This window comes from Pinus tabuliformis, chromosome 3_1, assembly GCF_031772625.1.
Source record: "Pinus tabuliformis cultivar Carrire ecotype Pingquan chromosome 3_1, CPIR1, whole genome shotgun sequence".
Lineage (NCBI taxonomy): Eukaryota > Viridiplantae > Streptophyta > Pinopsida > Pinales > Pinaceae > Pinus > Pinus tabuliformis.
Window position 1 is genome coordinate 518,690,112 of NC_142301.1, and position 15,446 is coordinate 518,705,557.

The window sequence follows — 15,446 nt, forward strand, 5'->3', positions numbered from 1 at the left end:
GGATATGTGGTCGGCCCAGGGGAGGGGCAGTAACAATCGGCGGTGAAGGAATCTGGTACGATGAGGAGGGGTCACCGATGCCAGTTACAGGGGGGGACCAGAGAGCGGGGGCACGGTGGTGAAGCTTCCCGACGAAAGACCGAGTGACCCAGAGAAACCGGCCGAGACAGTGGGCAGTGAAGGGGTTAATAACGGCCGGGAAATGGAACCAGATGCCGATGGATCTAAACCAGGGTTAGGGTTCAAGCAGCCGGAAACGAAACCGAGGGTAGCCGGAGAGTGAGGGGGGGTAGAGAGCGCAGGCCAAGTAGGTGGTACATCCGGAAGGACCACAGGATATGACCTTGACTGTTCCCCAAGCGAAAACGGAGAGTAGATTTCAGAGAGGCCCGAACTGTACATACCTTCTGATGTGGAGAAGGATGAGCGCCAGATGGATACCCCCTCCAGCGGGTCTTCGGAGTAATCGACAGCTTCTAGGTCCTCCATTTCGCCAGCTGCGCCTTGGAACGACGGACACCTCGGAAAGTAGTGAAAACCGGGGAAAATGACAGATCTCAGGATAACGGACCGAGCTGGGCAGGTAGTAAACCGTCACGGGGTGTCAACCGGAAGGCGCGGCACTGTAACCCTTCCTTCTTAATAGTCAACCAGCTCGAAACGATGAAGGTGCTAACGGCGGTAGAGGTGAACAACAGCTGTGCAATGCGGGTAACGGAGGTCCGACACGGTTCAGTAAACTGTAGAGGGTTTCGGAAACCCCGGGTCAATCCACGTTTTATTCTTTTACAAATGTAGTTATTTATTTATTTCTTGTAATTTAATGTATATATGTGATGTGACAATATATTGATTAAATCAATTACAAATAAAGTTCAACGTTTTTTTGTTCATTATGTATTAACTAACCTAGATCCATCTTAATTGTGGATCTACCAAGCCTAGAGGCATCAAACTTCTTAAAGTGGATCTACCAAGTCTTTAGAGGGATCACATTTCTTGAAGTGCAATTTTTTTTGAAAATGAAAAAAAATTTAATCCCTCTTGATACTTGATAAATCTAAAATTAAAATAAATCTAACCGAATTCTACGTAACTTTTACTTTATTTACATAAAAATAAATAATAAAATAATATAAATCGTAACGAAAACACCAACAACAAATATACATCAATTTTTAATTTAACTAATATTATATTCCTTTGAAACAATAGATTTTAGCGTTCTGATGAAAGCAATCCGCCAAATTTAGGCTTTTCCAAGACTCTCCATGCTCTCCCTGGCTTCCTCGACCCTGCTTATGGGAACTCACTTCTTGTTAGGCTTCTTTCCGCAGGGCTTCTTCCACCAGGCTTTCGTTGCTAAGGAGAAAACCCTTTTCACTTCCTAACAATGCCCCCAATATGGCACATGAAAAAAAACTCCTCAGGAAAGAGCCCTATGCCCCTAAATAAGTTGTATATATTGAAACAGTTGGTGCTCAAATCTCATCCTTCACATAACCTTCCTTTCCACCACTTGCCTCTACCTTGCTAGGGATTTGATGCCACCCATGACCAGGGGTATTTTCCACTTGTTTGAAGTTCCTATTTGAAATCCTAAATCTCCTATTCCAAGTAGAAAGCATCGGGGGGTTTAGAAAAACCTTGGGTGACCTAGATGCCTTCCCCCACTAGACCACGAATCGAACCATTTACTCTGACTTTCGCTTCATGTCCCCTAAGATGGTCCCTTTCAAGCCTAAAGGAACCTCTTTTAATGGAGGAAATGAAGCCACCTTAGTGTCAATGGACCCTCATTCATTAGCCAAACCTCCATCCTTAGGACCCTCTACGCATACTAAAGAAAACTTGTCATTTGTCTCCCATATCTGGCAGAATTCGCGAGGGTATGAGGGATAATCTACTTGGATCTCCTCCATGGATGCCAACTCAACCTCATTGGGGAGTTTTTAATGGAAAAATGAGAAATTTAATTTAATCATTATATCAACTTGGTCATAATCAAATGGGCGACAATAGTGTCCATAGTGTAATGCAACAAGAGTCACACTTTGATCTCAATGACATGGGTTTATTCCATATCAACTTCAATGACGATAATAACTTGAAGATTTTTAAATCAATAAATGTTGTATCTTTTCTAATTTTCCAAAAGTTGCTTTGAGAAACATGCTTTGACGTTGGGGATTGCATTCTATAAGATGGAATTCCTTTGAATTAGGTGCTAAGTTAGAGGGGATTCCATTATGATAAATTCATTACTTACTTCAACTTAGGTGCTAGATTTGAGGGGTGTCTATTATGATAATTTGTCCAAGAATTGCATTCAACCTCATCCCTTTTCGTCATACCAATTAGTGGGGAAAAACACAGTGATGATATAATCCTAAACTCTAGTTGATGGCTTAATACCACATAAAACTTGTAAGTAAACTAGGTTCAAGATTTTATTTTAGCAATATAGGTTAAGCCTTTGGAACAATTTTGATGTTGGTCCCTCTAAGTTTGCATAAGAAGAATATATGTGTTGTGAGTGTCGTTTTGGAAAGAAAATAAAGAATAACAACTTTAGAGATCATAAAATCCGTGTTAAAAAATCATTGAAAATTATTGAATTCAACTATAAGAATATTATGTTTAGATGTACCATTTGACATGGAAAAGGCCACTTAAGAACAAACTAACAAATACTTAGATACATTGAAGGAAAATACAAATCATATGATGGAGAGGGAAATCATTTGATTGATACCAACTTACAACAAGGCAAAGAAACTCCACCAACCTAAGGCAACCATCCCAAAAGTCCCTAGGACTTTAGCTAACTCCAATACCACCTCAAAATGAGAATACATTACCAAAAAATATAAATGAGGGGGTGGAAGTGTAAAATAGGACACTATAATCCAAAAGGGAAGCCACTCTTGTAACCAACTAGAACTATAAATACACATGAAAGTTTAATTCCTAAATAATAAAGACACATGTGAATATGACAAAAAGTGCATTTTAATGTGTATTAAAAAAATTGCCACAAATTGTATTTTAATATGACATAAATTGTGTCACATGTCTACCTAAAAAACACTAAACTCCTACATATCCATAAACTTGCATGCATATACACCGTGATTATAAGGCTAAATAAAGTTCCACTATACATAAGTGTGTGATACACATAATGAGCAAGGTGCTAGCATTGTTGCATAGTGGTGGAAACTAACAATGATACATTTACAAGTGTTAAAAGGTTTTCTATCTAAGTGTAGCAACTACTTGTATCATATAATTAAATATAGAAGAAAAAATCCCACAATAAACAATACATACATAAATATGGTGAATGAAAAACATAGAAATGATCAACATATCAACGACCACCTTAAAACCTTCAAATCCAATGGCCTCCATTCGCCCATAACAAGTCTACCCATAATTCAAACATCTATGAGGGTCACATAAACTAGGATGAGAACGAGAGTCTATTCATGTGGTCTCTTCTAACCCATATTTGTTGTAAGGTCTAAAGGCCTAACCCCTCCCCCAACATCACATTAAAGTCCCCCTCGGTAGGGTAAAGCTATGAATGTGCTATGTTGCACTAGGCTATGAGTAAAGGTGGATATGGATGACTAAGTCTGACCAACATTTTAAGCTAGGGGAGGATGCTAGGCAAGGGGGTTAGGCCTTCACCCAAGAGAATGAGGCCTTAATAATGGGTCATGCGTCGTGTGATGAACCCACATCCCACCCTCTAGAATTCACTAATGCAAAGTGGTTGATATGGCAACCTAAAACAAACTCAACTCATAATTTTCTAAATACACCCCTCATTATTATAGGGAAGTTTGCCCAATACTATAAACCACCTATCCATCCAATTTTCTAAAAATAATTGTTAAATACACTTGTCCACACAAATGCATTTCTTTATGACTAAAAATTATATTCTAATTCTTAGATTAATAAACATGACATCCATTCTTATTTTATAACGTTGAAATCTCATCTGTATATATCAATGGGCCAGTCACAGCCCCTTTGTCCAATCACCACACGTGACCCGGTCAAAACCCTTTTGTCAAATTAATACGGCAACAAGCGCTCTGCAACATCATCGCGCTACGTGGATCAGGATGGTCAACTGAAAATACTCATGAAAATGAAGTCTACTCTGCAACATCATCGCTGATGCACTTGCCACGTCGCCACGTCATCCATGACAGGTGCAGATCGGCATTTTACGTGGATCAGGGTGGTCAACTGAAAATACTTATGAAAATGAAGTCTACTCTGCAACATCATCACTGATGCACTTGCCACGTCGCCACGTCATCCATGACGTAGTTCATGAACCTTCTTCATAAAGTCTGTCTTCTAGTTCTTATAAATTAATTATAATCAATCTCACCCAACATTGTTATTGACCGCCGTGTGTGAGAACAGCATAGCAGTTACAACTGCAGGTAGCATTCCATAGATCCATCCATTTGATTTGGCTATTGACAGTATGTAAGGGTTTGTATCCTTCCATGATAATGGGACACTAAGCTTTTGACATTTGTTTTGCAGACATATTTATATAAAAGTAATTCTCCAGGTTAAGATGGCAGCACTGTAAGTCACTGCATTGTTTGTTTTTTATTTAATTTATTATATCCAAACTTGTACCCGACTTACCAAAATATTTTCTGTGGCATCGTGTTGCTCGACTGCAGCTATGCAATTCCACCCGCTCTCACGTCCAAATCGGAGCCTCCTCCATTGTTTGATGGAACGACCAGGTGGGTAGCTAGATTTTTATCGTTACTGTATACATACTTTGTATAGCGGTTAAATACTGAAATTGATCTGGGGTTTGTAGATTGTATATTACTGTGACATGCCCATATGCCCAGCGAGTTTGGAGTGCCAGGAACATCAAGGTTTTTATCATGCTGATCCCCTCTTTTTTGTGGGTAGGTCTTCTATTGATATAAGATACCATTATGCCATGACTGAAACGATTGAAAATAAAATGCAGGGTCTTAGTGAGATTCAGTTAGTTACGATTGATTTGCAAGACAGACCAGCATGGTACAAGGAGAAAGTTTATTCTCCGAACAAGGTTGGCTCTTGTTTTATCTAATTTTATTTTTCTTTTAGTTACTCAAGGGCAGTTGGATCCGCTATTTGGGTCATGGTTTAATTGCTATGTAATTAGGGCCTGTAGTGTAAAAACTTTGTTATTAGTTTCTTATCTCGATCCAAGTAGATGCAAAAGAGAAATTAGATGGGTTGGTCAACGTTTTACCTTAGCTCAGGTAACAGGGAACACGCTTGCACATTAACAAGCAGTGTAGCAACCTTCTGTTAATTGATAGAATATTCTGTTTGGCTCAGTAGATTTGATCTATGACCAAGTAAATTGGGGTGGGGATCATAGGGTTATTGCATGAGCTGGATAAGGTTATTACTTTGCCAAATTTGGGGTCTATCTTGCCACAAACCCAAATCTTTTAATATATGTGCATTGTGCTGGCTACAAATTAGTATGTTGTCAGATGCAACTTGAATCTAATAAGTGATTTGTGAGATAACATACTGTTGCTTAGGGTTCAGATGCAACTCCAAGCTTAAGATCCAAACACTTCTCACTGTGTCCTGATAGGTTTGAAGCTTAGAGTTCAAATGCTACTCCAAGTTTATGGGCCATCCTCTCACTGTTGCCTGAGAGGCTGCAATGAGTTTTTGATCATCACGGTTTAGCCTTTTACAATTTGGGCATGGAATAAGAAAGACCAACACAGATTTGGGATTGCTTTTAACATTCCTAGTCAGCTAGGAAGACCTATTTCTTGTGTGTTTTTGTGTGATCATCACTAATCTTTCAAGCAAGGAACGTGCAGAAATAGAAGTGCCAAATGTCAAATGTTACAAAAGGGCCAAATGTCTGCAAGATATATAGCGGAACTTGCAAATAACTCACTATTTTCAATTTTTCAGGTTCCTTCTCTTGAGCACAATGGCAAGGTTACAGGAGAGAGTCTGGATTTACTCGAGTATCTCGAGAACAATTTTGAAGGACCTAAACTTTTTCCCACGGTATGTGTTACCCAACCTGAATATTGTTAATTTAGGTCATTAGCTAAATCAAAGTGTCCCAATGGTCAGGCACCTCGTATTATGAAGAGTGTGGGTTAATATAAATGCACTTCCCATCATGACAGGGCCTGCTCTTGATTATTTGGAAAATGCTCTCGGAAAGTTTTCTGACGGGCCTTTCCTTTTGGGTCAATTCAGTGTGGTACGCCATCTTTATATGTTGTTTGCCATTTGACCTTATATTATATTATGATCCCAATTGACAATTTAGAGATATATACCATCACTGCAGGTTGACATTGCATATGGTCCTTTCGTTGAAAGATTTCATGTTGTGTTTCCTGCATTAAAGAATTATGATATCACAGCCGGTAGGCCGAAACTATCGAAATGGATTCAGGCAAGTTAAACTTCTCTTTTATTTGCATTACTCCCTATTTCCAGCGGGGTGCAAAAATGATTGGTTTTCGATTTTTGTAATAGATTTTGTGCTTATGTGATAAAAATGCTTAATAGTATCCTGCCTTGAATACAGGAATTACATAAGATTGAAGGATACGCGAAAACAGTATCCGATCCCGAGTTAATTGTTGAAACATACAAAAGGATACTGGTAGCTTGATTCTAATGCTACATACTTGTGAATAAAGTTGATTCACAATGCATCTTTTATACATTTTTTCTTATATTGCATTGTCCAGGTGTGAAATGATATAAAAGATCTTAAACTCATTTTTCTTTGTTGTTATGCAGGCTAATTATGCAAAATAACTGTGATGGCGGGATGTAGAGATGATCGAAGGCTGCCTACATATAGTACAATAAAATCTCTTGGATAGGAGAAATTATGTTTATATTTGTTAAAAAGAACTTGTAATAATTTTTGTAGTTGCAAAAGTTTCAATGATACATACCACTGTCCATAAACTGGCATGTATGGAGTTAATAGTTATTAATAAAATTAATATCTTAAATATATCAATGTGTTTATTATATATATATTTTTTCCAATAGAATGTGTTTATTATATTTCTCTATGGGGAGATACGATTAGGATTTTGGTAAGTTCTAAGTTCTTTTATTAATTTTGACGAAAATAATTGATTAAATGATATATAATTAAATATTTATTAAAAAAAATAATATAGATATTAGTTGATAAATTTTTATTTTAAAAATATATTTTAAATAATAAAAATTATTTTTTAAAATTTTTTTAATTCCTTTCTCTCAAATTTGAAAACAGTCAAAATGGAGAAGAGTTAAAATATATTTCATTTAGTCAAAATGCAGAAGAGTTAAAATATATCTCATTTATATCTTTCTTTTTCAAGCTAGTGCAGAAAAGTTAAAATATATCTCATTTGTATCTTTTTAAAGCTAGTGCAGAAAAGTGAGATTGTATCTCATTTATATCTTTCTTCAAGCTTCAAGCTAGTGTAAAAGAGTTAAACTATATTTTTATGTATTTTTCAAAATTTAGAAGAATTAGACTTCACTTCATTTTTACTATATGTTTATTCAATTATAAAAAGAAATAATACTAGCATTAATAACACAGCCATATAGTTTAAATGGTTGGCAAAGGTAATATGCATCAATTCATAATAACTAGCAATTTCCCTAAAAAGTGCAAAGAGACGCATAGGTTTCTTTTGTAGATATGTATGCCATATGCCATGTTTTGGCATATTTTAATTTATATGGATCTTTATTATATATAATAAGCTTAAACTAAAACCACTAATTTGATTCATCTCTAACAAAATACTAAAAATAGAGAATACCAACTATTAGAAACCACCATTTAAATTCAATTAACATGATTGGATTATAAAGTCATAGTAGAATTATTATTTTTATATCATAGTGTGTGAGCAAATCTCTTTCCTCCAAAATTTAGGGTATAAACATCCATGTAAAATAAACAATTTGTGTAGCTTGAGTTTGTTGGCTTAGTGTGCATGTTGTTTAGAATTGAAAAATGGTTTAGAGGGTTGATATGAAAGATTATGCATAGATGGTGTGCTTAGTAAGTTGATGGTATCAAAATTATTAATAAATATTTTTATGGGGTTGATAATAGATTATTTTGGTGGTTGGATAGTTATAAAAATATTTTTGTAAATTATAATAATGAATAGCATTTGCATATTTATAAAAGTTTAAAAACAAAATGATGTACAATATAGCTATGAAAATAAAGGTAATGGAATCTATGGGAATGGTTCAATTGGCTATGACAATGTTATAAAGTAATATGTAAAGTATGAAATTTAAAGTTTAAATCCTCATAGGTTAAGCAAAAAAAATAAACAAACCAATTTGAAATTAAAATAATATATTTAAACTGGTTTCGGGGGCTCTCCATTAATTAAACTCCGATTTCATTGACCTCTTGAAATTATGTTAATTTAAGTGTGAAACAATGTGAATCATTGATTATTATGGGACTTGCCAAAAATATAAATTTTGGTATTGTATTCCTTGTTCTATCACCAAGTATTTACGAAAACCTGCGATTCTACCAACACGTTCATCAAACATAACCAAATCGTTTTATTATCAAAAGCTTCGAGGCTTAAAATTTCACTTTTCAATTTAAAATCATTTAATTTAAACACCAACACCAAAAGTGCCACTGGAAATACAAGACATATTTCTGGTTCACTTTAATTGTATTTTTCTTTTATGATGACCAACTTCTATACCAATCCAATGGGGGTTGAAATTTTATTGAATATGAGTGACAATGTAATATAAATTGCAATTTTTCTTCCCATAGCATTGGTAACTTTATTGGACCTTATTTTTCATGCTATATAAACCCTAGTTACAATGTTATAAAAAGATCCTTTATCCTAAGATGAAATATGTGTCCTCAAAGACTATAGTTGAAGATGTAATACTTAATTATGTTATTTCCAAAGTGTTCACGCCTATTGTAATTTATTTGTCTTTATCATGATCGAACATTCAGTTATTTGCCTCCCTGTAGCATCGACCCACCTCGAAGTTTGAGTGCGATCTGAGGACATAAGTTGGTTGCTCAACAAGAGGCTCAGTAGGCAACATGAAAACCTCCTCATCTATTGTGAGAGCCCTCTGAAAGCAGATAATATCTCCATCTTCAAACTGGTTATTTTCCCACAAGCCATCTGAAGCAAATATTAGGAACTGGTCTTGTGGTTTGAGATGTCGCACATGTATTGATGGTTATGTTGTCAATACTAACCTCTAGATTGGGACTAGACACAAAAGTCTCTCAAACAAAGGGTCCCTGTTGAACTCTGACTTTTTCATATATATATATATATATATATATATATATCCTATTGACCTTGATATCTGTATAATTCCCTTGACATGCCATACACCTTGTCTTAAAACAACGATATGTGCATCATCTGGGTGAAGCGCTTTTAATTGCTTTTGGACCTCCTCCACAGCTACATTATGTTCAACAGACAATCTCTCTGCTTTAACTGATTTCTTGGTTGGGCACAAACTGTGTTCATCATTGGGGTGAAGCGCTTTTAATTCCTTCTGGACCTCCTCCACAACTACGTTATGTTCCACAGACAATCTCTCTGCTTTAATTGATTTCTTTGTTGGGCAGAGACTATCCAAAACAACTCTTGAATCACCAAGATTTGCAAGATATAACATATCATTGGATATTTCTCCTACAAAACAACAAAATCCCACAAAAGCAGTGTGTGGTTGTGCTGGCCAAGTCCTTTTAACAAGATGCAAAAATTATTCTTCTATTGTACTGATTACTTTCAGAAGAATTTTTGCAAACATTCCCCTTGCTCTGAGGCAAATCTATAGAAAATTTGCACAAAAAAGCACATATACAGATCCCTTCATCCAACAGATGCTACAACCCCAGTCATGGCACATGAAACCACTAATCATGTTGTTCACCAAGCATTAGGGTGATCCCATTAACATTTCACTACTCAGGGCTACAAAATTGGAAGTCGTTGTTTCAATTAGGAACCAATTGATGAAGCATATTGCATTGCGCTTTAAGAGATAAAATTGCTCATAAAGAGCCAAATATACCTCAAGTTAAACAAAAAAAAAAAATTAAAAAATCTGTCACGTGCAATGATAACCCCCAGTGAACTGCTTTCATTCCTGACAAAATTTAGCCACGACAAATCTCATCATTGTCCTCAACTTCTTCCAATCCAAGGTTCACCGTAAGCTAGGATTATGAACTCTGGTTCGACCACAGGAGCACGTTCACCGGCGCGGACCGGTGATACATCCGGGCAGAGCCGGAATACTCTTAACAAAGAGCCCAGCCAGAATCATCCTCGTCGTGGCCATGCTGGCAGGGTTTCTATGAAGGCTCGACCGACCCAACGAGCACCTGTCATCAGCCGGTGCAACGGACGGACAACCCCGAGACCTCGTTTCCAGCATGTCGTTGCCCATTGATGATCAAAGAAGTCTCGTCGTATGTAACTTGGGCTCTGGCATTGCATGATCTCGGCGCCACTGGTTTTGGGTGAGACATCTTGGATTTTAGAGCCTCGCGGTGGACACATAAATTTTCGTGACAACACGTCTTCCTCGCATAATTCACAGGAATATACTCTTATTGTTCCACTCCTACTGAACATAAAGGGAGGTGGAGGATGTGGCAACAAGGTGATTGAGCCTCAGATGATTTATATGATAATTCTTCGATATTCAACACAACGTTAACAAGAAGCATAAATGCTTAATAGGTTCGTCTTCTATGCACACTCTGATCTGTCGGACCCTCGTAGAACTCCAGCGTAAAAATGGTGCTGACATCCGTGGAAAGCAAAAGGGTGGGCTTAAAAATCTGCACCTAAATGTCAGACTGAAACAAGAAGTGTAGACAAAAACAAGAGGTGGACAGGTGGACAGATTCAAAATAAAGACTTATCAGCGTAAATATCAAAACACACACTTATCAATCTATAATAAATATCAAAATATTTAATTCATTATATTTAAAAAATTACAAAAACTAATTAAATTATAACTTTATTTTAAATTATTATTAATTATAAAAATAATTAATATATATTAAAAATATATCCATTTAAAAAAAACATGGAACAAAAGTTTTAATTATGGAGATTTACCCCTACTTTCAAAGATAAAATTTTGATAGGGAACTAGCAACCTCCCCAGATATATGCAACAACCCACAAGTCACATATATCATAAACTCATAGTTGAGCCTTGAACCGAGACATCCGAATACCACTGGAACGAGAGTTGGGATCCCAGACTCCAATGGGATGCCTATCCCTCCAACCTTATTATGACAGGCATATATCATAAACTCATAGTTGAGCCTTGAACCGAGACATCCGAATACCACTGGAACGAGAATTGGGATCCCAGACTCCAATGGGATGCCTATCCCTCCAACCTTATTATGACGGGCCATGTCGTCGGGGACTTCAACCCTGATGGACAGGGTGGAAAATCATCATACCTACAACTCGAGCTACTTTACCATGGAAATTCTTAATCTGTATAATAGTATGATTTCTTACAATACCATGGGCCAATATTATGGCTTATTGATACCACATGCCTAAAAAATTGTAACTCACTTCATATGACATTTTGGTCATATGATAATATTTTAGGTGTAGTGTAACTTGTAGATGAAATAGTCTTTTTCACTGAAATCCGATTATACAATTTCAAGCAAGAATGTGATTTTTTGTTGTTTAAAACACATTTTTGAGTGCATAAATGGATGCAATAGCTTGAAAAACTCCGAGGCCATTTGAACTCTACAAATTAAAACAACTTAAACTGAAGTTTTTAATTTTGGTTAAAATTTTGTCTAAAAAATATCATGAAAAAGGTCATTTCGTCTATAGGTTAGACTACACCTTTTTTTTTATTGCGTCTGAGAAGCAAGTCATTTTGTCGAAAAAATTTCATGAAAAAGTCCACTTCGTCTATAAGATCGACTAAACCTTTCTTTTATTGTGCCCGAGAAACTCTCTAGCCCAGTATGGTAGAAATGTTATAATGTTTAACATTTTAACTAGGTCAAAATAAAATTAAACTTAAAATTAAAATTATTATCAAAACATTTTGGCTCGTCAAATACATAAAACTGAAATAAACATAAACATAAACATAAATTAATAATTATATTTATAATTACAATTAATTATAATCCATCTTAACTTTGCATCTATCAAACTCGAATGAGATCAAAACTCTTGAGATGCAAACCTCTTTTAAAGTGAAAATAAATTTGATCCCTCTCGGCCCTTGGTAGACCTAGAGTTAAGATGAATCTTTTAATCAATTTAATTAAAAGAGTTAAAAAAATATAACTTCTTTGGAGATAAATCTAAACCATAGTTGAAGAGGTATGGACTCTTGTTGGTTAGCTTCCTAGTTTGCAAGCTCTCTTTTGTTGATTAAGATCATTTGAGTCCTCTCCTAGACAGAGGTTTTCTCGCTTTTGAGTGTGCTCAGCGAATTGTTGGAGCATGTGGGAGTTGTTGGGCATTGGCAGTGGAAGACAAAGTCATGTTCGAGCTAGTATACAAAGCCATGTGCATGAGTTAAAGCCCTAACTATGATTTTGGGTGAATCCCCTATGAACTATGTGTGAGCCCAATAGAATGTGTTTCCTAAACCTGTGTGGATCAGTGGGAGGCTCAGTGGAAGAATGAATCACTTTGGTGTTTGTTATATAGCTAATAAAAACCCCTTGGACATGAAATTATGGGTTACTATCGTTATTGTTGGGTAGTTGATAGATCACCTAGAAAATGGACATCAAATCCATGTGGTGCTTGCTATGAAAAGACAATTGATAAACCACCTAGATAGAGGATTCCAACTCTTGAGACTAAGCAGCACCCCATCTAAACCTTGCGTGAAATCCTTGTGAGTTTTAGGTGAATCGCATGTGAACTATGTTTGAGGTCAGTGCATTGTGTTGTCTAATCTTGTCTGGATTAGTGGGAGGTTCAGTGGAACACTGAATCACTATGGTGTTTGTTGTATACTTGATAAAACACTCAAACAAGAAATTTTGGGTCACGACCCCCTGCAAGCCAAGGTGCTACTTATGCACCAAATCCTCTATAAATGACATATGCCCGTTGTTTTTTGGTGTTAGTTTTTTGGATTGTATGGATTTTTTGCCTATGGAGTTTATATGAAACATGGCAATATCTTCTTTATTTTTGTACTGCTCCCTTGCCTAAAAAATCCAGTTGGAGTGAAGCCGAGAGAGTAAAGATGATATGGACTGCAAAATGTATTTTCATGATAATTTAATAAAAGTTTTTTGACAGACAAAAAAAAGGATAATTAATGTGTCTATTTTTTATTATTGTTGTACTTTATAAAATGAAGTTATGAGATATGTTTATGGAAATAAATAAAATAAAATAAAATAAAATAACTAGATATGTACATGAGATAATATTTAAAAAATAAATCAAATTAAATTTATCTTAAATTGGAATCTATCAAATAATGAAAGATCAAATTTCTCTAAGTATAGATTTTTAACTATTTAATTCCATATCATGTGCTTTAACAAATTTTGTCCCTTTAATTACTTAATAGACCAAATTCTTAATGACGTAATGATAAAAATTTACCGTTGCTCCTAAATGAGCATAAAAATAATTATGGATCTCATTTCTTCGTAAGCGTTTTTAAGTGGAGTAACTTGTCTCTAGTTTGTATTGTGGTTTTTATTATTTAATAAATTTGTAAAATAATTTAAATATATAATAATTTTATTTTAGGATGATGAGCGTTTATTACAATTATAATGGTTTGTTAAATTTTAAAAAATTAATATTATTTAAATGTTAAGATGGTAAGATAAGTGTTTTAAGATTATTATAATTTTGATGATTTAAGAAGTTAAAAGATTATTATAATTTTAATTATTTAAGAAGTTAAAAAGGGTTCTTTTGTGTAAAGTAAAAATTTATTATTATTAAATGTGAGTTATAACTAAAGGTTATATAGTTCATTTTGATCTCTTAGTAGAGACCATAATCAAAATTGAACCTTGTGTAGGGTTATTACAGACATATAAAACATGACATAACAAAATTGAAACAAGCATTTACGATGCTATTGGCATATCCAACCACAAACAAAAACAATGGCACAAAAATGATCAAAAACATGAGTCATCATCTAGTCAAGAAAGGGGATTAGAGTTCGAGCCTGCTACTAGGATTAGACTTGCTTGGTCAGCTAGAGGTCAAGGCATCGCCAAAGGAATCCCAAGTTGTCGCTCGATTTTGGCCAATTAACTATCCATCAGGTCTAGACGAAAGTTATAATACCTGAGATGGCCATGCATATGGTTTAGGGACTATTGCTTCCCAGTTGTCCATTAGTTCCCAAAATGAATTTCATTTGCCAATATAGTCAATGATTTGCATGTATTGGCTTCCTCTGCTTCAATTTTGACCTCTGTATGGGATCTAGGCTTCCCATTATTCGCTCACTATTGTGTCAGAGAGGGCAGATCGTTGAGTGGATGCATCCCTTTCTGACTGAGTCATCTCTTCTTGCACATGCAGAGGCAACTACTCGTAGTATTGCACTTTAGATCATGCCGCCTTTTCCCGCAAGCGAGAGTTCCCTCTGTATGCTCGTTCTTCATAATACGCAAGTCTCCTTCTCGATTTTCCCCTCTCCCTTGGCATAATGGTAGCAAAATCAATAAAATGGACAAGACAAAAAGGAATCTTCAGAGTTGTTTGAGCTTTGTTGACTATCAAACAATTTGGACTGGGTGCCCCTTGTTGAATGGTGTTGTTGTCGTGAGGCAATTTGTATCATATCCACCACCATGTTGTGTATTCGAATAACTTAACCCGTTATACCCATCCCCCAAGAGGCAACTTGGGCCATGACGAAGGAGGGAGTCCCCCACCCCTCCCACATGGCAGAGAGATGGCACACGATGGTGCCTACCACAACCCTCGACATTGTATCATGCTTGCCTTTCCACTCAAAACCTTTTGATTTCCCTTGTCCTCGATCGCGTGGCACAAGTTTTCAAGAGTCATGATATTACTATGTTCTTCCTTCTGCATGGGGGTGTGTTGTCATGTCCCCTTGCCCATTGGTCAGGTGCAGCAATGGTAGTGCCACCCACTACCCCCACCCACCCTTTCTCTTCTCTTATTACCCCATACGAGGAAAGAAGGTCAATATTGTTACAAATATTTTATAATTTAGTTTTAATTAGAGGGTAGGGAGGGTATTTTAATATCTTAGTGTCACAAAAATGACAAGTTCTTGCACTCCGCGATATTGAGAAATTCTCTTTTGACATAGATAATTTT

General features: G+C 35.9%; 1 protein-coding gene and 1 pseudogene across 1 annotated transcript; one reads left to right on the forward strand and one right to left on the reverse strand.

Moving 5' to 3' along the window:
- Positions 1-4,360: 4,360 nt before the first annotated feature.
- On the forward strand, positions 4,361-6,991 carry LOC149188094 (glutathione S-transferase L3-like). The gene is made up of 10 exons (XM_089411573.1): positions 4,361-4,469; positions 4,576-4,620; positions 4,722-4,787; positions 4,868-4,928; positions 5,027-5,110; positions 5,989-6,112; positions 6,177-6,289; positions 6,380-6,487; positions 6,623-6,700; positions 6,841-6,991. Exons 2-10 carry the CDS (start codon positions 4,610-4,612, stop codon positions 6,856-6,858), a joined length of 663 nt encoding a protein of 220 aa, XP_089267699.1. The 5' UTR covers positions 4,361-4,469; positions 4,576-4,609; the 3' UTR covers positions 6,859-6,991.
- A 2,072-nt stretch (positions 6,992-9,063) lies between these two features.
- On the reverse strand, positions 9,064-9,840 carry LOC149188095 (putative protein phosphatase 2C 63 pseudogene; annotated as a pseudogene).
- Between the last annotated feature and the right edge of the window lie 5,606 nt (positions 9,841-15,446).

Coding starts and splice junctions, on each gene's coding strand:
- LOC149188094 (XM_089411573.1), top strand. Junction 4,788..4,867: donor TTGTTTGATGGAACGACCAG/GTGGGTAGCTAG, acceptor TGGGGTTTGTAG/ATTGTATATTACTGTGACAT. Junction 6,290..6,379: donor TTTTGGGTCAATTCAGTGTG/GTACGCCATCTT, acceptor CCATCACTGCAG/GTTGACATTGCATATGGTCC.